Source organism: Canis lupus, chromosome 28 (genome assembly GCF_003254725.2).
Source record: "Canis lupus dingo isolate Sandy chromosome 28, ASM325472v2, whole genome shotgun sequence".
NCBI classification, from domain to species: domain Eukaryota; kingdom Metazoa; phylum Chordata; class Mammalia; order Carnivora; family Canidae; genus Canis; species Canis lupus.
In genome coordinates, this window is record NC_064270.1 from 2590433 (window position 1) to 2611990 (window position 21558).

The window sequence follows — 21558 nt, forward strand, 5'->3', positions numbered from 1 at the left end:
CTCTGGAGATGTTCATGGCCCAGAGATCAGGAGCCTCTGGCTGCTCATGGAATTTGGCTTGTACTTCTGGTCCTCCTTCCTCCTTACAAGACAGCCTGGCTGGTATCTCTGAAACTCTGCCTCCTTAGGACTCTAGTTCAGTGTGAGCAATCTGTACCAACAATTCACTTCAACAAATGACTCCAAGGCCTTTTCCCAGAGCTGGGCATGGAGACAGAGGAGTTGAGAGTTTGACAGTGGAAACAAATATTATACATGGCCCCAGAATCAGGGCTTCATTATAATAAATTCTTGGTAAGAAAAAATTGCCCCCAAGGACAGTCATGATTCCTAGATGTGCGTTTTTTTTTTTTAAGATTTTATTTATTTATTCATGAGAGACATAGACTGAGAGACAGCAGCAGAGACACAGGCAGAGGGAGAAGCAGGCTCCATGCAGGGAGCACGACGTGGGACTCGATCTTGGGTCTCCAGGATCATGCCCTGGGCCGAAGGCGGCACTAAACCTTTAACTGAACCACCCGGGCTGCCCTGTTTTGTTTTGTTTTTTTTTTTGTTGTTGTTGTTTGTTTTGTTTTGTTTTTGTTTTTGTTTGTTTGATTGCACTGCAGGTGGGAGGGGTCCTGGGTAGAGTTGCAAGGTAGCTGCTTTTATACCACCATTAAGTGGCCCATTGACTCCTTCCATCTGTCCTTATTATCTGTCTCTTGGGGTCCTGTTATTCCTCATCCCAGAACCACGTTATGAGCCCACTCTGGTGCCATCTGCCCTGCTCTTCTGTCTCACTCCTCCTGCACAGCCCCCTGGTAGGCTTCTTACTTGGTGCCAGTCAAAGCCAGCTCTTCCTCCACAAACATTTGTGCATAAGCCTGGCCTCCTCCTTTTGTCCCCTTCCCTCTACTCTCTATCCCTCTTGTCTGGGTCGAGGCACAACATTTTCTTCTCCTAGGGGCCAGGGCTTTCTTCTGAATAACCTTCCTGAGTGGCTTGTTCTAGTTCAGGTTAGCAGGGAGCAGAGATTCTGGACCAAGACCCCATGGTGCACCACCTTCCGTGCATCCTCCTGGGCATCCTGAAGCTCTGGTCTCAGAATGTGGGTGGAAGCTTCAAGGGTGCTGTGCTGTAGCAGAGAGAGATCACAGCTTGATCAGGAAAGCCGAGTCCTGGTTCCTCAAGCAAATCATAACTGTCTCATCTGCTTCCTCTTCCAGAAAATGGGGATAATAAAAGCATGCGTAAATGGCTGTGAACATTCAGTCTTAGTAAATGATAGAGTACTGTGCAAATGTAGATGATGAGAATTATCTATTCTATTATCTAAATTCTATTATTTCCTGATAATAGAATTATCAGGAAAAGAAGGTTGTTCCTGCTTGAGAGAGGCAAGCATTCTCAAGGGGGAGGAGAGGGTTTATTCTCATCCTTTCCTCCATTAATGCGCATTTTTATTATGGTTAAAGGGTTCTTCTTTATACACTGATGTTGTTCATTGATTTCTTGTCTTAGGTCCCTTCTGCAGGCCTGATTGGGATGTCAAGAGTCCAAAGCCCCATCCACTTCAACATCTCTTGTGTCATGTCCTCTGTGCAAGCTGCTAGGGATGCCAAGGGCTTAGGCTGGTGTGCTCATGAGGATGTGGCCTGTCATGGTGCTGACTGCCAAGAGGCTATCCTGGTGGCCTCCGGTCCTTTGCTGCTTTCGTCCCGTGACTGGCCTCATGGTTGGTTCTTATTTCATCACTAGGTTGAGTTTTAATGTCCGTCTTACATTTAGTGCACTGCTCTGCGGGCAACAGAGGTCACTAGAGGTCACAGTTCCCGCTTTTCATACCAGGCAGTGATGTTGGCTCTGGATGCCTGGGGGAAGGGTGAGAATGTCATATTCACTGCTGTTGAGGGCAGCCTCATAACTCATCCTGTTATTATAATCATTGCTCCTCTTCATCCTCAAGTATAGTGTGTCTCCTACAGGTCTTGGGGTCTTTAAGGACATTTCAGGTAAGGATATACCAGCTGATGACAATGGCTGGGGATAGTTTAGGTTCTGAAAGAGTCAAGGCTGCTTATAGAGGTAAAAGCTAGGTTTGCGCCATTTCTAAGAACATGAAGATGTTGGAACCAGTGGCTAAGAACCCATTGAGATAATAAAGTAGTAGTTGTAGGCTTCTTAACTCGGGAGAAGCTGTGACAGAGTCTAAGCATGGCAGAAAGGTCTAGCTGATGCGTATGAGCCAGGGTTCAGAGGCACTGTGAGAAAATGCCATGATTTTATAGTAGAAAATACTAGGTATTCAAGTAGAAGATATTTTAGAGTATAGTGTGGCACTCAGTACCCCAGCACCTCTCACAAGCTTGTGTAGGGAGAATTTCCTGGAGGCAAGAGAGTGCACCAGTTTGGATTCTCTAAACTTGATTCTCCAAACATGAGCTATAGACCAAAGTTGACCAGCGAGGAGATTTATTTTGTTTGGACTTGAAGGAGGCCTTGTGGTAGATTGTAATAATGCCTCTCTCTATGTCCACACTCTTTGTTATGTTTGCAGTCCCCCTCACTAAAGTGAAGCCTGTTTCCCCATCCCTTGAATCTGAGCTTAGCAATGTTGACTTGCTTTGGGAAGAGGATATGATCAGGCACCGTGCAAGCAAAAATGTGAAATGGGTTCATGAACTGGGCCTGCTCTCTCCTGCACCTGCCATTATCATGCACCTCTACCTGAGCCAAACATGGAGGGACATCAGAAAGCAGAATGGCCCTTGTATCCTTATAATAATACCTTCTCATGCTTCTATCCACCCCCAGACAACCACCCATCTGCTTTTGGTCACTAGAGATTAGTTTGCATTTTCTAGACGTTTACAAAAATGGAGTCATAGAGTATGTACTCTTTTTTTTTTTTTCCTATCTACTTTCAATCAGTATGATTATATTGAGGTTTATCCATGTGGTAGCATGTATCAGTAGCGATGCCTTTCTATTGTAAGTAGTATGGAATGCCTTAGTTATTTTATAACTCACCTGTTGGCGGGCATTTGAATTTTCTCTAGCTTCTGGCTATTACAAATAAAGATGCTATGAACTTTCATGTACAACTTTTGTTGGACTTTGCTTTCTTTTCTCTTGGGTATAAATAGCTAGGAGCAGAATGATTAGATCATATAAATAGCTGGAGGGGAATGATTGGATTATATGGTAGGTATATGTCTAATTTTTTTTTTTTTTTTTAGATTTTATTTATTCGTGAGAGACACATGGAGAGAGGCAGAGACATAGTCAGGGAGAGAAGCAGACTCTCTGTGGGGAGCCTGATGTGGGACTCAATCCCAGGACCCCGGGATCACAACTTGAGCCAAAGACAGATGCTCAACCACTGAGCCACCCAGGTGCCCCGGTATATGTCTAATTTTTTAAGAAACTGCCAAAATCATTCCCAAAGTGAGTGCACCAGTTTACATTACCATCAGTAGTATATGAGAGTTCCACATCCTTGCCAACATTCAGCACTTGATATGGTAAGTTTCTTTATTTTAAGCCATTCTAGTACTATGTAGTCGTAGCTCATTTTACTTTTGATTTGCATTTCCTTGATGACTAATGATGTGGAACATCTTTTCATGGGCTTATTTGCCATCATATCACTTTGTTAACTTGTTTTTTCATTCTCTTTAACGTTGTATTTCAAAACGGGAAGTTTTAAATTTTGATGGCATGCAATTTATCAATTTGTTGTTTTGTGGATTGAACTTTTGATATTATAAATAGGAAATAGCTGCCTAACTCATTACTTAGGGTTTATTATCTAAAATTTTGTAGTTTTAGGGGCTCCTGGGTGGCTCAGTTGGGTAAATGTGCAACTCTTGATTTAGGCTCAAGTCATGCTCTCGGGGCCATGGGATTGAGCCCCAAGTTCGGCTCCAGGCTTATCACAGAGTCTGTTTGTCGCCCTCCCTCTGCTCCTCCCTCTGCCCTCTGTCTCTCTCTCTCTCAAATAAATAGATAGATAGATAGATAGATAGATAGATAGATAGATAAACTAAAAGCTTTAGAAAAATAAACATTTTCTAGTTTTAGGTTTCACATTTAGGTCTAGAATCCATTTTAGTCTTTCTTTGTGTATGGTATAAGGTATAAATAGACTTTTTTTTTGGTAAATGGATATTGTTCAGTACCATTTGTTGAAAAAGTTATCCTTTCTACACTAAATTGTCTCCATATTTTTGTCAAAAGTCTGTTGTTTATATATGTATAGGTTTATTTTTGTACTCTATTCTGTTCCATTAATTTATTCGTCTTTCTTTGTTACAATACTGTATTGCCTTGATTTTGTAGACTTCTAGTAAGTGATATCAGGTAGTGTTAATGTCTTAACTTTGCTCTTTGATTGCAAAATTGTTTTAGTTGTATTAGGAACTTTGCATTTCTATGTGAATTTTAGAAAGACCTTCAAGTTTTAGAAAAGACTCTATTGGTATATGTGCTGCCGAAGCGAGCACTAGAAAAGACTCTATTGGGATTTTGATTGGGTTTGCATTTAAACCATACAGCAGTTTTGGGAGGAATTGACCTCTTAACAATGTTGAGTCTTCTGACCCATGAGCAGGGTATATTTCTCCATTTTTTAAGGCCATTTATTTTAGTAAAAACTACCTTTCAGCGATTTTTTAGTTTCCAGTGTACAGGAAACTTTATTTACACATTTGGGGTCATATTTATCCCCAAGTACTTTATATTTTTGATTCTATTGTAAATTGTATTTAAAAGTTTTCATTTTCTAATTTTTTGTTGCTAGTATATAGAAATATGATTGGCTGTTGTGTATTGATTTTGTCTTCTGCAACCTTACTAAACCCTTTATTGGATCTAGTAGCTTTTCTGGTAGAGTCCATCAGATTTTCCATAGATGATCATGTTTTCTGTGAATAACAAGTTTTGCTTCTTCCTTGCTGGTCTGTATGCATTTTATTTCTTTTTCTTGCCTTATTTTGCTGGCTAGAATCTTTAATACAGAGTTTGCTAGAAGTGGCAAGAGTGAACATCCTTGTCTTATTACTAATTCAGGGGAAGAACATTTGATCTTTTACTTGTAAGTACTTGTAGGTTTTTTTGTTTTTTTTTTTAATGCCGTTTCTAAGTTGAGAAAGTTTTCTTCTATTCCCAGTTTGATGATGATTTTTGTCAGGAAACAATGCTGAATTTTGTAAAATACCTTCTCTGTGTCTATTCTGATAATAATATAAATAAATATATAAAGTATAAAAAGCTTTTCTTTTTTAGTTTGTTAACATGGTGAGTTATATTGATTTTCAAATATTAAAGCAACTTTAATGGGACGACCGGGTGCTCAATGGGTGAGCGTCTGCCTTTGGCTCAGGGCATTATCCTGGGGTCTGGGGATCGAGTCCCACATTGGGCTCCCTGCATGGAGCCTACTTCTCCCTCTGCCTATGTCTCTGCCTTTCTCTCTGTGTCTCTCATGAATAAATAAATAAATAATATTTTTTAAAAATAAAGCAACTTTAATTTCTGGATAAATGTCACTTGTTTATGATATACTATCCACTTAACATATATATTTTTTTTGATTTGCTAAAACATTGTTTGGATTTTTACCACTGTGTTTTGGGGGATATATGTCTGTAGTTTCTTTATGATGCTTTTGTCTGGTTTTGGTATTAGAGTAATGTTAGTCCTATAGAATGAGTTGAAAAGTATTCTTTCCTTTTCAGACTTCAGGAAAGTTTGTGTAGAATAAATAGTATGCTGATATGCTACTTTTTGATGATGAGATTTTTACAGCCCTGCAGGGTTCACTGATACTATTAAGGATATTGCCTGTAACACAGAATAGCATCTTTCTGGCAAGGACCTACGGGGAAAATTTCTTCTAGGTCTTAATTTCAGGTCAGAGTATTAGCCCAAGGTATTTGCTTCTTATTCTTTCTCATTCAAAAATAATGCATCTGATCACTCTTTCACATGACAGATTTCCTGGTGCCAGAAACAATGACTATGCCTCCAGTTACTCTCCTTCTATGCCGCATGAGCCATGTGTCTTCATCAGATCTTCACCTGGTATCTGCAATCTAGGAAGGTTCAGGTGGAGCCCACAGAAGGCTCTCTCACTTCAGCATCTGCCACTTATATCTAAGGACATTCCTTTTGGATAATAGCCCTCTTTGGTTGTTTAGAACTAAGGACAATTTTAAGAGAATTGTCTGGCCATAAAAAAATGAAGCTACCATCTTCCTTCTGATTTGGTTACTGTATGTAGTATAGAAGTAATCAATTTCCTGAGGGCTGATAATGACCCAACCTTGAAATGTGAAGAAAAATGTTACTCAGCAAAAGACTTCACATTCTAACTCCTTCCTCACTTTGCAGCTTCAAGGGTCATAGCCTGCTTTGTTCCTTTCCTCTGGTCTTTCTTCTGGAAGAGCTCATCACTCATGCTACATAGTCCCTGTGTTCTACATATTTCCTCTAAAAATTAACCAGCACTGACTGAGAATCTATGTGCCAGGCAGTTTGCTGCTTGAGTCATTGTTTCGTTGAATTCTCACAACCCCAGCAGGTAGATACACTCATTATCCCCATTTCATAGGTGAAAAAACTGATGTTTAAACTGGTTAGGTCACATGCCTAAGGTCACACATCTCACAATTAGTAGGACACAAATTCACTCCTCCAAACTCTGAACTGCAGTGCTTTGTGCTGGGATGTATTTTTGGAGCTTGTCTTCTTGGTCATATCATGTGCTTCTCAAGGGTAGGGGTCACACTATCCTAATCTATGTGTTTACATTACACAAAATGGGAACTCAGCAAATGTTTGTTGAATAAATGAGTCCTAAATGTAGTTTCCTTGTTCTAAATCTAAGAAAGACATAGGCACAAGGAAGTAAAGAAAAAAATGTTTGAACAAAACCAGTGGTAAGACAGTGGAAGAGAGGTAGAGATATTTCATTTACTTATTGAGACAATCAGACTGGAAAAGAAAAACAGTCAACATCCATTTGGAGGATCTGAAAACAATGGTCTTGCTTGGGTAATAAATCCACTGATGGACACGTTGAAGTACATTGAAGTTTCCTTAGATGGCAAGAGATCATCACGGGGATACATTTAAGAAGGATGGAAGTTAGCATAGAAGGCCGAAAGTGGTTGCCTCAGAAGCATTAGGTTTTTTTTTGTTTAAGGCTTTGATAGGGCTAAGGTCAAACTATGCATTTGCTGTACTCTTTAAAAAATAATGAGAACATCTGGTTTTAAATGTTTCTTTTGTCTTAGGCTATATTAATAAGGCAAATCTCCATTTCAAACTGAGTGTTGGCAAGGAGTGGGGCTGTTGGGAATGTGGTTCTGTCCTTTATGTAGAAAAGAAGTTAATGGGTCAAAAACCTGGAACAAAACAAAACCCCTAAGTGATTCCAGGTTGCTCTAAAATAGTTGATTTGTGAGAAAGAGCACGTTAGCCTGGCAAATGGGGCTCGTTCAAAATGACTTTGTCTCCACAGCCCATTTCCCTGTTGGCTGTGTAGTGCCCTTCTCTGGGAGCAGTATGCTGACAGTCCCCGGATGTGCCCCTGCATCACTGCCCTGTGAGTGGGCAGACTGGACCTCCAACACCAGATCTGCTGTCTACTGGCTGTGCGACCTGTGTCAAGCTACTTGAACATTCTGATCTTTAGTTTTCTCACTTGTAAAATAGTACCAAGATCAGCATTTGGCCCTCATAGACACTGGTAGGGTTTTAGCCAGATTATTACTTTATCTTACTGTTGTTCTCAGTTATGCATCTCTGGACCCACAAATAGAAGATCCTGATGTGATAGTTCCCTCTGGAAATGTGAACAGATTTGTCTGTCCTCTGATGAGGTCCAGGAGAGGATTTGGCTGGATGGTTACGGTAGTGCCAGTCAAAGTATGCACAGCAATTATTCAGAGAGAGAAAATGAGCATATGGATCAAATATCAGTGTCTTTAGATTTAGGAAGTATTTGATCATGCTTACTATCCTTCAGTGTAACTGTGCCCAACCTCACCATGACCCTACCTGCTTGAGCCTGTGTTTGGTATGGTCTCAGACAAGCCTCCTTGGTACCCTTTGTGTGTTTTGTATCTTGTATCTTGGGGTTGCCAAGACATAGAAAGACATATCCTTTAGCCTGATTTAGGTGGAGGACACATTGATTAAGAGTAAGATCTCAGGAATAGATCCTTATCAGTTAGTCTTGCCATTTTGTTCCTGGTTGTTGTGAGACCCCGAGCAAGATGTTTCACCTTACCAAGCCTCAGATTCCCCTCACATACAGTGGGGGTGACAATGAGCATGATGATGATTCAAAGGGTAGTTATGAGGGTAAAAGGAAATACTACATTTGAAACATGCAGTCAGAGCTTGACTCACAGTGAATACTCAAATAATAGTCGTTATCAGTTATTACCCCGGAGTAGAGTTGGAAGAGTGAAGAAATCCCTCAAGTGCTGGCAGTAAGAACCTCAGTCTTGAGTACCCTGGCTCTGAGAAAGTTGCAAGAGTCTCAACAAAGGGCTGACACAGTGGGTTCTTTCCATTCTCTTCCCCACAGACTTGGGACTGGGGCTGAGGAGTGGCGAGCTACTTCATGGAGATTGTCCCTCAGGGATTAAGAGGATTGTGGAAGTTCAAAGGGAAGCCAATTCTGCTTTCTAAGAACAGGGATGGGGACTAGTCCTGTGGGACAGAGAAAGGGTACCCCATACCTCTGTGCTCCCATCTCAGTTAAAACCCACTTCCCAGGTTCCCTTCTCTGATGGTTGATTTGTAGTGAAAATACATCACAGGGCTGAGCATCCTTTGAGGCCCGAGTCTCTAACTCAGGATGTCATGGCCTTGCCTTTATGTGGACACAGTGAGAACCTGCTTTGAAGGTTGGACAAGTGGGAGTCTGGCACAGGGAGGTGTGGAGCACTCACAATCTGTTTGTAGTTCCCCAGTTGTGTTTGTCTCTTTGGGTGATTCCTGGAGCCACATCTCAGCCGGAGAGACACTAGTGGTCACACATGTGTGCATTAACACACACACACACACACACACACACACACACACACACACACACAGAGTCTTCCATACCAGAGAGGTAATACAAATGAGTGAAGCTAGCCAAGTGTAAGACAAATGTTGGGGAGAAGCTCTGTCATGACCTGGAAATCTTATAACTGGCTCAAAGTCACAAAAAAGGTCTAATGGGAGACAATTTTCTAATTTTAGAAACACTTTCAGTGCTTCAGTGGGTGCTATCTGTTTGTGGCCTGTCTTCCTCTGTTTAGCAGTGGCAATGCTCTGTGCCCACTGTTGGTATGGGGCTGGGCATGGGGCTGGGGCAGCAATGGCCCATGGGACAACTGGACATCCTGATGAAGCTTCATCCAGAGTGGCTGGGAGGAGAAGAAGAGATGAACTCATCCAGCCAGGCCATCACCACTGGGCCTTGCCATCCTGGTGGAGTCTTCTAGGGTTTGATACCCTTGGGATCTGTAACAGTCCTAGATTCCATCCACAGAGGGGAAAGGGATCCAGAGAAGAAGCTGCTGGATTAGCAGCTGCTTGGTTCCTGCATGTGACACTCTGGGTAACCTTGGGCCACATACTTTTCCTAGCTTCTGGAGAATCTAATACTTCTTCTCATAGAAGGACCAGGGGCTACCTTAGGTCTCCTGGGGTTTCTGCAAAATGACAGCCTCTGTCTCAAGTCTTACTTCCTTTCTAGTAGCAATGCCACTATAAATGAGGCCCAGATTTTCAACAGAGATTTCAACAACAAGAGGCTTAAGGGAATAAGGAATTTGCAAATCTTACCCGCTGGAAACAGTCCAGGAATTTAGTGATGCTGGAAGAAACTTGAGATTTGCCCATGAGTATCAAAGCCCCTCTCTCTAGCTTCCCACTTGCTCCCAGCACTCTAGAAAGCTCAAACAAGATTATTGGAAAGCCTGGCCATTAAAAGGCAACTGATGCCCTATTTTTAGCCTGGATCCTATATCAAAACCAAGCAGAAGGCCCATCTTCAGCATTAACGGCAGCCCTCTGCACAGAGATAAGAGTTGTGGTTAAGAGGAATTGTGTGTGTGTGTGTGTGTGTGTGTGTGTGTGTGTGTGTGTGTCTGAAGATAAATCAAACTTTTAAACTGTCTTTTGCTAGGCTATTAGAAAAACACATGTATCTTAAAAACAGCTTTCTGACAGGAGGCAGTCCTCAGCTCTGAGCAGAATGTAGCAAGGGAAATTATTACCAAGATACCTGATAGCTGAAAAGGGTGCATTTTACCTCTCTGGAAGCCAAGGCCTATAGGAGAGCTGGGTGTGCTCAGATCAACAGGGGTACAATAGGACTTGAACCCCAGACACAGAAACCCTATTTAGGTTTACCTTCTTATCCTCAGATGAGAAGTTGTGGGTCTTGGCAGGCATTCCCTTACATGTAGGTGATAAGATGGTTCTGGCAGAGGCTGGAATGGGCTCCCCCACAAGCCCATTTACTCAGAGCCCTCAGCAGAGAAATTCCAGACCCTTCCTGGTGTCCACTGGGTGGGGTTTCCTAGTCTGGGAAGCAGGGCGTTCTTTGGCCAGAGTCCTGGCCCTTTAAAAAATTGAGGCACCTGGGCTCCAGATCAGCTGTCCCTCTGATCTGCAGTGTGACCTTGGACAAGGTTATTGACTGTATTTGGGCCCAAGTGTTCCATCTTGTAACAGGAGGGGTGGCATTAGATCTTCTCCAACAGCTAAGTTTTTGTGCTGAGGACCTAGACACTAGAAGAGCCCACTGGCCAGCCTCCCCACCAAGCTCTGAACCAGGTCACACAGGCTTCTCCTAATTCCATTGAGCTCTGCTCAGTTTGTGCATCCTTGATCCTCCAAAACACCTGGTCAGCAGGTCCAGATCAGAGAGTGGCATCACAGAGGGTCTGGGTGGCTCAGCTGTCCCAAAGTCACACATCAGCAAATGACAGGGTGGGGGCAGGAACCAGCCTGACTGGAGTCTGAGCTGGGGGACATTTCCCATTTGCCAAGACTGATATTAGATTTTGTCCAATGGTGAGGATGGACTTGGTGAGCAATGTGTGTCTCTTCCATGTTCCCAAGGGACATGGGGCCCAGAGCTAAGAGCTCAGAATGCTGTCTTCTCACTTCCTGCATGCAGACCCTGGCCATGTGGGGTCCTGGGGGGCTAAAGGTAAGGGTCTGGGCTGGGGAAGTAAGCAGGCATAACTCAGGATTGTGGTTGCTCTGGTTCATCTCTGGGAGTTGAGCAGCCTCAGGCTGGATGAGGGAGAGAAGCCCAGCAGAGGGAACCGTTTCTACTCCAAACCCAGTGTGTTCTTGCAGTCAGGCCACAGAGAGGGGGTCTGGGTTTCTACAGGACTTTCTGTTAATGAGGTGGACGTGGGCCAAGGGAAGCTCAGGATCTCCATGGCCAGTGCTAGAGCTTGGCCTGTCCTAAGTACTGAGAATTCTCTTTCCATAAAATGGAGCTGTGGTCTGTATAAAACATGATGATCTCTGTTGACCATCTTCAAAACTATACAGTGAGGTGACTGATTCTCACATTTGTCTTGGCCTTTTATACCTCCACCTTCAGCTCCTATATCCACCTCATAAGAGCCCTCAAGGAGGTAGTGCAGATCTTCTCAACTCATTTTCCAGATTAGGACACTGAGGCTCCCAAGGTCACATGGGTGCTGGCTTGCCAAGTGGAGAGTGCTTCCATCACCCAGGCTCACCCCACTGCACCTGCTGCTGCCCTGCAGAGTAGTGTTTCTGGAGGCACTGGGAACAAAAGTGAGGGCAGATGTGGCCAGAGGTGTCCATCTGTCCCAGCCGGCTGGCTCCCACCCCTCAAGCAGCCTGGGTGACAGTGCCCAGGCATAGGGGATGGCAGCTGGGAGGCGGGTCTTACCTGCAGCAGTGGTGATGCCCAGGAGCCGGCAGGTGTATTCCAGACCAGTCCAGAACATCTGCAGCTTCATGGTGCCAGGGTTGAGGGCAGGGTCCCAGTGGGGCAGGCAGTGGAGGCTTCAGCCTGAGATACTCCTGGATGCCCGTGTGCAGAGGGAGGCTGTGGCTGTCGGCTCTGGGCCCCCGTGCCCTGGGGCCCTGCCTTCCAAACCAGTCCTGGCCACCTCAGCCTGGCTGAGGTGTGAATAGGGCTCACCTTCCCGGCTTTGCTGCCTGTGCCCTTGCCAGACACTTGGCTTAATCATTACCTTGGAAGAATGCCCCTGCTGCTCTGTGCAGCTCCAGCCTGGCTTGGAGCTGCTGCAGCTCCAGCACGGCCAGCCGCTTGAGATCGGGCCAATTAGGGCTGGGCTGGAGGAAGCCTGGAGCTGGCAATTAACCATTTCTGGGTGGGAGGAGAGTCGAGGAGCCAGATCCGGCCCTTTCTTACAGGTCAGCTTTGAGAAAGTCACACCTGGGCTTCAGGCCCACAAGGTCTAGGACGGTTGGCGTCTAGAGGTGACAGGTCTGTGGTGGTCTGTGTGTAGGAGAAAAAGATGTGTCTTTAAATTACTAGCAGAAACAGCTTTTGAAATAAGTTCTAAGCTTCTATTCTTCTGCATATAGGAGGATTAGAAAGCTCTGCAGTCTTGGATTTGGACTCGACCAGACATACCTAGTGAAATAAGTCAGTCAGAGAAAGATGAGTACCATGTGATCTTGCTCATATGTGGAATTTAAGAAACAAAACCAATGAGCAAAAGAAAAAAAAAAAAAAGAGTGACACAAGCCAAAAAACAGACTCTTAACAATAGAGAACCTAGCTCAGGCTGATGCCACACACGGACCCTCCTTTCTCCCTGACATGCATCCTGATGTGTAACGTGGGAAATCACTATGATTCTTTGGGAGGGTTCTTTCTATGTCAATAATTAACTGTGTGACCTTGGGGAAAGCCAAAGATATTTGTGATCCTTAGTAATTTTGCAGAAAATAAATGAGAGGATTTGGCTGGATTGGTGGATCTCAAAGTATATTCTGAGAGCTGCTCCAAGAAGCCCAGCCTTGTAAAGCTGACAATTGTGGGATTTTACTCAATTAAATTCTCAATTTACTCATTGATACAAGGAATTGAAGGATATCAAGTTTTAGGGTTCCTCTCAGGCATTTTTCTGAAATCGTTTATCCTATGCTCAAATGGGATAGACAGCAAAACAACCACATTAGGTAAAAAACAAAACAAAACAAAAAACAAAAAAACCCAAAACCAAATTCTAATAATAATAATAATGAAAAGCTCAGGCATAATCCGTTTTGCTTATTGCTTTGTGAGGATCATATGCCCTCATATAATGAATAGATATTTTTCTTTATTAAAATTATTCTAGGTTTCCAGAGACAGAAACAAACAACAAAACTAAAAATAATGGAATAATATATTTGCAAATGACATGTCTGATAAAGTGTTAGTATCTAAAATATATAAAGAACTGATACAACTCAACACCCCCAAAACAAATAATCCAATTAAAAATGGGTAGAAGGCATGAACAGACATATCTCCAAAGAAGACATCCAGATGGCGAACAGATACATGAAAAGATGCTAAATATCACTCATCATCAGGGAAATGCAAATCAAAACCACAAGGAGATATCACCTTACACCTGTCAGAATGGCTAAAATAAAAAACACAAGAAACAATAGGTGTTGGTGAGGATGTGGTGAGGGATGCACTGTTGGTGGGAATGCAAACTGGTGCAGTACTCTGGAAAATAATATGGAGGCTTTTCGAAACAAAGTAAAAATAGAACTACCTTGTCATCCAGAAAGCACACTACTGGGTATTTAGCCTCCAAATACAAAAACACTAATTCAAAGGGCTACAGCACCCCTATGTTTATAGCAGCATTATTTACAATACGGAAGCAGCCCAAGTGTCCATTGACTGATGAATGGATAAAGAAGATGTGGTAAGTATATACAATGGATTATTACTCAGCCATAAAAAGAGTGAAGTCTTGCCATTTGCAGCAATGTGGATAGAACTAGAGTATTATGCTAAGTGAAATAAGTCAGTCAGAGAAAGATGAGTACCATGTGATCTTGCTCATATGTGGAATTTAAGAAACAAAACCAATGAGCAAAAGAAAAAAAAAAAGAGAGACACAAGCCAAAAAACAGACTCTTAGCAGTAGAGAACAAACTGATGGTTACCAGAGGGAGGTGGATGGAGGGATAGGGGAAATGGAAGATGGGAATTAAATACTTATGATGAAAAAAAAAGTTATCCCAATGTGATTAATTTGATCAAGATTTATTAATATTCCATAAAAACTATCATTTTTTTCATCTCCCCCCTTGAATGAGTTTAAGAATCTCTTTATTCATGTGATCAAGTTAAAAAATGTGTGTTTTGACCTGTTTATTTCTTGGGTCAGCTGACTGTGTTTAACAGCAGACTGTGTTTAGCAACCCCAAATTTCCCAGTTTTTTACAGGTCTTGGCACCTGTGCATCTATGCATCGTTTCTCCCGCGTGCTGGTACCTGGGTCTCTGTGGCAGACACTGAAGCAGACAGATGTTGTTCCTGGAGGCCAGGGTTAGTAGTCCTGTGGCTCCATGCCCTGTGGGATCCCGTTCTCTTTGAACTCTTTGGGAAGCTCTGGTCAGCCCCCACAGCATGCCTTGCTTCCTCCTTGATCACAGCAGCTAGTTTTCTTGAGTATCTGACATCTCCTTGCTCAAAAGATGTAGAGTCCTTCCAGGCCTTGTTTTACAAGGTCTGTTTAGTTCAGTCCTGATTATAGCCTCCCCTGCTTCATGCCTTTGTTTTAGGAATGAGCATTGGTCTCAGTTCTGGTCAAACAGCCTGGAAGGAGCATGTGCTGATGCACTTTTGGGGAAGTGTCCCTCACTTTTAACAAGGGGCCTGAGGACGGGGTGGGCTCCCTCTCTTTGGGTGCACCTGTATCAGGGACGGGCAGCTCTCTCTAGATGAGAGGGTCAAGGCTAAGGGCACAATCAGCATCTGGAGTCTGGCCAGTGATATGGCAGCAACACTGGGCACCCGTTGTCCTTAGTGAGTTGCTAAACTTACCTGTTCCTTGTTGTTAAGCCAGTTGACCTAGGTTTGGGTTATAGCTCAAAGCATTTTGCCTAACATGGTGGGTCATGCCTGAACTGAGTTCTTGCCAAGACTTTTCTGCAGGAAGCTCTTTCTTGCATACCAGACTTGGGTTGGAAAGACTTAGAACCAAAGAGCTCCACCCGACGGTACTTCTGCTTCTCAAGGGCTGCCCGCTAAGATGGACGGAAGCAGAGTATTGGACTAATGGTGAGAGCAGGGTATAGCTTGTTGCAGAAGCACAGTGTAGAGGAACCCCAGTGTGTGTCATCTTGAAGAGACTGTTAAGAGGACTCTGGCAGAGCTTCTTGCCCCTTTTACTACCATCAAGCCATTTGTGGAGCTTCATGGGGAAAGGAGAAATCTGGCTGGCAGACAAGATCCTCAGACATCTCAGAATTCAGAGAAAAGAGTTCCAGGAACCAAGGGCCAGAGGCCCTGAAATAGAAGCTGACTGTGAAGGTGGTGAAGTTCCCAGACATCAAAGTCTGACTTTGTAGTCACCAATGGGCCCAGAGGAAAAAGAAAGGGGCATCTTCCCGAGAAACTGGGGGACTGCCTGGGGAACTCTGCTTCTAAGAGGCTTGAGAAAGAATGGAGGGAAGGATCCAGATGGCAGATGGCTGTGAGGGACCTGCATAGAGTGTAGGAAGTACTCCGAAGAGCAAGAAGGGAGCCTCAGATTACAGTAGTACATGAAGCAGAGTGCTAGGGACCCTGCTGCTCTATTCACCAGTGTGATGTGGGTATCACACAGTCTTCAGCTCACAGGGAGGCAGAGCTGCCCAGGCTCCACCAGGTGCTGATCTGTACAGGGCAGGGTGAAACACCTGCTTTGGATGGGTGGGAGCACTACTGAGCCCACTGGGTCTTCCCTGCTACAGCTCAGGGAAGGGCTTTGTGACTGTTATTTTAGCACCCTGGTTCTGGCAGAGAGGATGGTTCAGTGGTCTTCAGACCAGGTTACCTGGGGGTGAACTTGCCTCTAATGGTCAGTGTGAACTAGGACAGGTCATACTTCTTGGGGATTGGGTTTTCTGTGCTTCTAATGAAGCAGTTGAACCCTTCAGATCTTTCCAAGTCACTAAGGCTGTGGTCTTTATAACTCTGAACTCTATTTCAATTAAGCTGTCTTGAAAGAGTAGAATGACAGGTGAGGGATTGCCGTACCTGATGGGGGCCTGACACGGGGACCACCTGCTCTGCTGAGCAAGCCTCACTGGATGTGGTCAGACGGCCCTGCTAGTGCAGCTGGCTCTCCTGGGATCATCTGTCGAGACACAGATTTACAGTGTGGGGCCATAGGAGATTGTAAACATTTCACGGGCTTTGCCCTCTTGATGACCACAGATTTTGGGAAATTGGTCTCTGACATCAGTCCTCCCAGGGGACACAGTGAGACTAAATACCTACCCAGGTTTGTAGCATTTAGAAGGTTAAATCCCCAATGCTCCCAGGAGTGAACTCCAACATGTGGAGGAAATAATATTTTAGTCAAAGGCGCCGAGTTGCTGCAGACAAGATCCCCCTCTGTTGTTGCTGTGAGGAAGGGGTTTCCTCATCAATCAGAGCCCCAGGGGGGGCTCAGGAGAAAGAACACAGGCTCCTTCGTGAGGGTCCTGGCTGTGCTCTCCCAGAAAACCACACCCGCTGTGAAATGTAAGGGCAGGGGTGAAATTAGGAGGGGAAGCTACAATTTTTCCTTCCATGTCAGCGCTTTTCATGATAGTGTCTCTGAACATTTTGACTTTTTGGTTTAAATTAATTGGCAAAAGAGTCTACGGCTCTGTCAGGAAAAATGAAAATCCTGTTGGTGAATTTTGTTTAGAAGTCAAACAAAGTCATTTTAATTATCGCTAAGTGCTAAAATCATATTTTACTCATTTGATTCCTTTCATTCATCCACCATCACCCAATTGCTAGTTCACATACCAAAAACATTTTTTTTCTGATATAACTAAACAAACAAGCACACAGGTTTAGTTTTGAAAACACAGGGGCTTCCAGGTGAATGTTGCATTTTTAAGAATGGTAAGCATTTGGCTCCTCCCCACTAAGATAGAGCGTGAGAATGTAAAAGCTGTTTACTCCAAGAGAAGAGCAGACAGGGGACATTCAAGTGAAGGGGGATGGAAGAGTGGCACCTGCTTTTGCAGAACATAGTGAGGTTTGAACTACTTGCCCACAGTAGGTATTTCCTGAAAGGCTCAGTACCCAGGAACAGTAAGGAGCAAGGAGCTAGGGTCAGGCTTGGGGCTAAAAATGAGGGAATAGTTAAAAGTCTGGAAACTGAAGCAGTTGGACTCTCAGATCCTTTCCCTACCCCACTCCCATCCTCTTTTCTACCCTGCTTGTCTCCAGCTTCTCCCTTCAATGGAGATCACAGGTTTATTATCCAGATGAACTGAATGGTGATGTGTCAGGCTCTGGGAGGCTAGGTGAAGCAGGGGACAGAGGACAGGCATTAACATCAGACTTGTGCTGAATGTGGGTTCCTTAGCTCTTTCCCTGATTTGACTCTAGAACAAGAGCAGACTGACCTGTGTCCCCAAAGAGGCAGCTGGAGGACTTTTCCTGGAGAGTGTGAGTAGCCCAGAGAAGACCTAAATATTAACTTGTCAGGGACAAGTCTCACAATGTTGTTTGAGGTATTTTATTTAGCCTTGCAGAGAATCCTGTGAGAGGAAAAGTTGCAACAGTGGTAAAGGTGGAAACCAGCAAGCCTTTGGATCAGCTGTTTGCAGAGGATGCTCTCTGGACCAGCAGAATTAGTATTACCAGAGATTTACTAGAGATGCACATTTAGGGGTCCCACCTAGACCTACTGAATCAGAAACTCTTGGGGTGGGGCCCAGCAATCTGGGGTTTGGAACCCTGTTCCAGAATAATTATCTTTCCCTGCCTCATTGTGGTTTCTGAGCTGGCCCATCGCATGGCCTTATGCTGAATCTCCCTCTCTGCACTGTGCTTGGCTACTAAGGGCTTCTTCTTCTTAGGCTTCAAGTGCTCCCCAGCCACTCTGGGGCCTCCTTGGAGAAATGGGAACTCGATTTCCTCAGAAGTCAGGCTGCTAATTCCCTGCAAAGGTAACATGACCCAGAAAATTGACCAGGAAGAACTGAAAGCCTCTGCAGAGTCTTCTGGGAAAGCAGCGGGGCTCACAACTCAGACGGGGGCGTGGGAAGTCAGGACTGCAGGGGAAGAGCCTCCGAGATAGCTCTGGTGCATGACACAGGACAGCCTGAGCTCTGGAGTGCTGCTGGATGGGTTCTCTGTGTGCGGGATGTTTGAGGAGTCAGTGAAACCAGAGATTATGACCCCAGAGAATGGTGTGGGTGAGTCCCTGTGTGGTGAAACACCCAGGTGATGGGGTCTTTTGACCTTTCTGAGAAATCCAGGCTCACTCTTTCCCTAAGTTCAGTTCCTAAGACAGTGGATCTTAACTTGACAGTTCATAGGAATCACCTGGGGAGGCTCAAAAGGTCCTGATGCCCAGGTCACAACTCCAACTAATTTAATCAGAATGTCTGTGGGTGGGACCCAGGCTCCATTCCTTTTTTAAAGCTCCCTAGCCGTAACATGCAGGCAATGTTGAGAACACATCTAACACAGTGGCTCTTAATCCTGACCACACATTAAAATCAACTGGGAAACAAACGAATGAAAAGCAGGACACTCCGTGCCCTAGACCAGTCTTTGGGGAGGCCAGCTGGAGCACTGTTTGTGTTAGAATTCCCCAGGGGGTTCCAGTAGGGTTCAGCCAGAATGAAAGCCCAGGTCTAATGAGAGCAGTGCTATCTCTTGGTGGTGTGTGTGCCTCTCACCAACCACCCATTTGTTGGGTAGGGTCCTCACCATTTACTTTCAAGATCTGCAGCACCTGGCCCAGCTTTGGCACATGGCAGCACTCAGTCAAGGTCTGTTTGTCCTTTATTAGATTGGCTCTTCCTCATGTCTAGCAAGGAAATCTGTATTAGAAGAAAGGGGTGGGCCCCACACAAGACCTGAGAGGTGTCCCAAGGTGACCCATATAATCTGAGATTGGTTTTAGTCAAAACTCTTTTTTTTTTTTTTAAGGTGAAGATCTAGTAACTTATATTTTGATGGATTGCAAAAATTGTTTCTCATTTTCTCTTCTCTGCTTTTCTGTTCTGGCAGTTCTATATAACATACAGAGAAACCTGACAATAGAACAGAAAAACTGGCTACTCCTCAGGGATTGCAGATAAGACAACACAGAAGCCACACATACTTTCCAAGTCTCTGTCTGGGGAAGGAGGTGAGGTGGCAGGGGCTAGACACCCAGTTCCCAGTGCTCCTTTCTTCCTGACCGGTTGCTGGGAGTCTCCCAGAGACTTTCTCTCTGGAGCGGTTCATTCTATAGCTTTCCCAGTCAGTGGACCATTTTCCTACAGCTACAGGCACTGAGGTTATCATGTAGTATGCTTGATAAGCAAGGCTGGCAGGCAGTTCAGGGTTTAGCTACTTACTAGCTGTGTGACCCTAGGCAAGTTACTATCTCTCTGGGCCTTTGTCACTTGCAGCTGTTTTTGGTAAGATGTCAGTCCATAACACTCAAGATTTGTCACATTTCTCCAAAGTAGATAACCTGTACCAGCTTCTAACGACTAAGCCAGTAGATGATGCATTCTGTCCAGTTGGAGGACCATTGTCTCCATAGAATTGAGTAAGGGGGTGGGGGATTTAAATAGCCCAAACACTCAGAAGAAGCCCTTTGGTGTTCATTCCACACTAATCCCCACTGAAATTCTCTTTGTTCAAACTCTCAAGTTTCTCAAAGGCAAGTGGTTCTGAATCATCTGTACCAAGTCATGGGGCTGGTGGCAGAGTATAAGAATGGCCACAGTCCTGGACTCCTTCCTTATATCCAGGCTTTTTGCAATGTGCCTTTGCAGTAGCTTCTCTTCTTCCCAGATCTGGGCTGCCCTGTGTCTTGCTATGGCCAACGGAACATGGTGGAAATGAAGGTGGGCCAGCTCTGGACCTCAGGGTCTTACATACTTCCATGTTCTCTCTTTCTCTGAATTCATCCAGGGCTAGAGCACCCATCTGCTGTTGAAGCATGCCCCGGCCAGTCTGCTGGAGGACCGGAGCTAAGATGAGTTGTTCTAGTTGAGGCCATCTCAGACTAGCCAGCCCCCAGCCGCCCCAACAACAGAAGAGAAAATCATGTATTTGAGCCCAGCTCAAGCTGCAACCCACAGAGTTATAAGATAATAAGTGGTTGTGTTTTAAATCACTTAGTTGTGGGGTGTTAGTCACAGCTGGCGGAGTGGCCTTCCCCACTCTGAGACTGCAGAGTGAGATAGAACTGCTGCTACTTTCTGAAAAGAATCCAACTCATGCCCAGAGTCAAGAGTTATTTGCCCCCCTACACTCTCTCTGCGGGTTCTCAGCCTAGGACAGCATGGCAGATACTGCTCTTAATAGAGCTCAGGGGACATGCCAGGCCTGAGGGCTGGTTGGGAGTGACAGGCTTGGGGCCTGCTTACCTCACATCAACCCTGGCCATGATGATTTCATCTGTATGATGAGGTGACAGGGTCTGAAGGTCACAAACATTCTTCCAACTCTGACACCCTCAGAGTATAAAACGAGGTGAAAACTTGTTAAGGAGGGGGGATGATCTCTAGCCAAGAACACAGACATCTTTCCTCCAATCTCTGCCTGACCCTTGCTGAAGACCCTAAAAGTGCTCCAGTTCAAGACCTGACTATTTGGAATTCTGAGGAAAGCACCTTCCTGCCCGTTATTCTTTTTCAGACCATGGAGAGTCAGCATATGAACAAAGCAAGATTTATATTCATAGAATTGACCGCAGTTTGCCACTTATTTGGATTTGGAGATATAAATTACTCCCATGTCTTCCATTCCAGGACACGAGTTATTTACTGTTAGAGGTTAAGAAACGTGGAGGATCAGATTTGGGCAACCAGGTCAGTCTGGCTAGGGACACTTTACAGACCTTGTATTATTATTTCCTTGTATTTATCCACTCATTGGTTCTGGTCATTTTGAAACTGAGCATAAACTGGCCCATAAATCTGAGTGTGAAAGCTGTTCATGTTGCCCTTGGTCCTGCCATCCTCCCAGACACTGGTTTGTGACATGTACACGGCTTGCGCTGTGGGGAGGAAAGGAGGAAAAAGGGCTGGAACTGACTCCTAGACTTCCTAGATCTGATTGGGACCCATCACAAGCTTTCTAGACAGGCTGCCAGTCCCCGTCACCATTCTTGCTATGGGAAGAAACATAGACACGGTTATAAATTTGTTATGATTACCTTTGATGATGCCTTAAATTGGCCATAGGGCACAAAGTACCTAGATTGGGATATACAACCCTATACAAAAATGTGTCCTATAAATAAATAATGTAGAGAGCCATGGAGAATGTGTAATGGGCATACATGCAGGATGCAATCAGATGATATCTCATTG

The 21558-nt window shown here is 44.4% G+C and overlaps 1 protein-coding gene across 1 annotated transcript in view; it reads right to left on the reverse strand.

Annotated features, from left to right (window-relative positions):
- TMEM72 (transmembrane protein 72) overlaps nucleotides 1-12273 on the reverse strand; it is a 30501-nt gene extending 18228 nt beyond the window's left edge. The window contains exon 1 of the mRNA XM_025466414.3: nucleotides 11933-12273. Within this exon, the coding sequence (XP_025322199.1) occupies nucleotides 11933-12002 (70 nt within the window). The 5' untranslated portion in view covers nucleotides 12003-12273. The remainder of the gene's footprint in view (nucleotides 1-11932) is intronic.
- Nucleotides 12274-21558: the final 9285 nt, after the last annotated feature.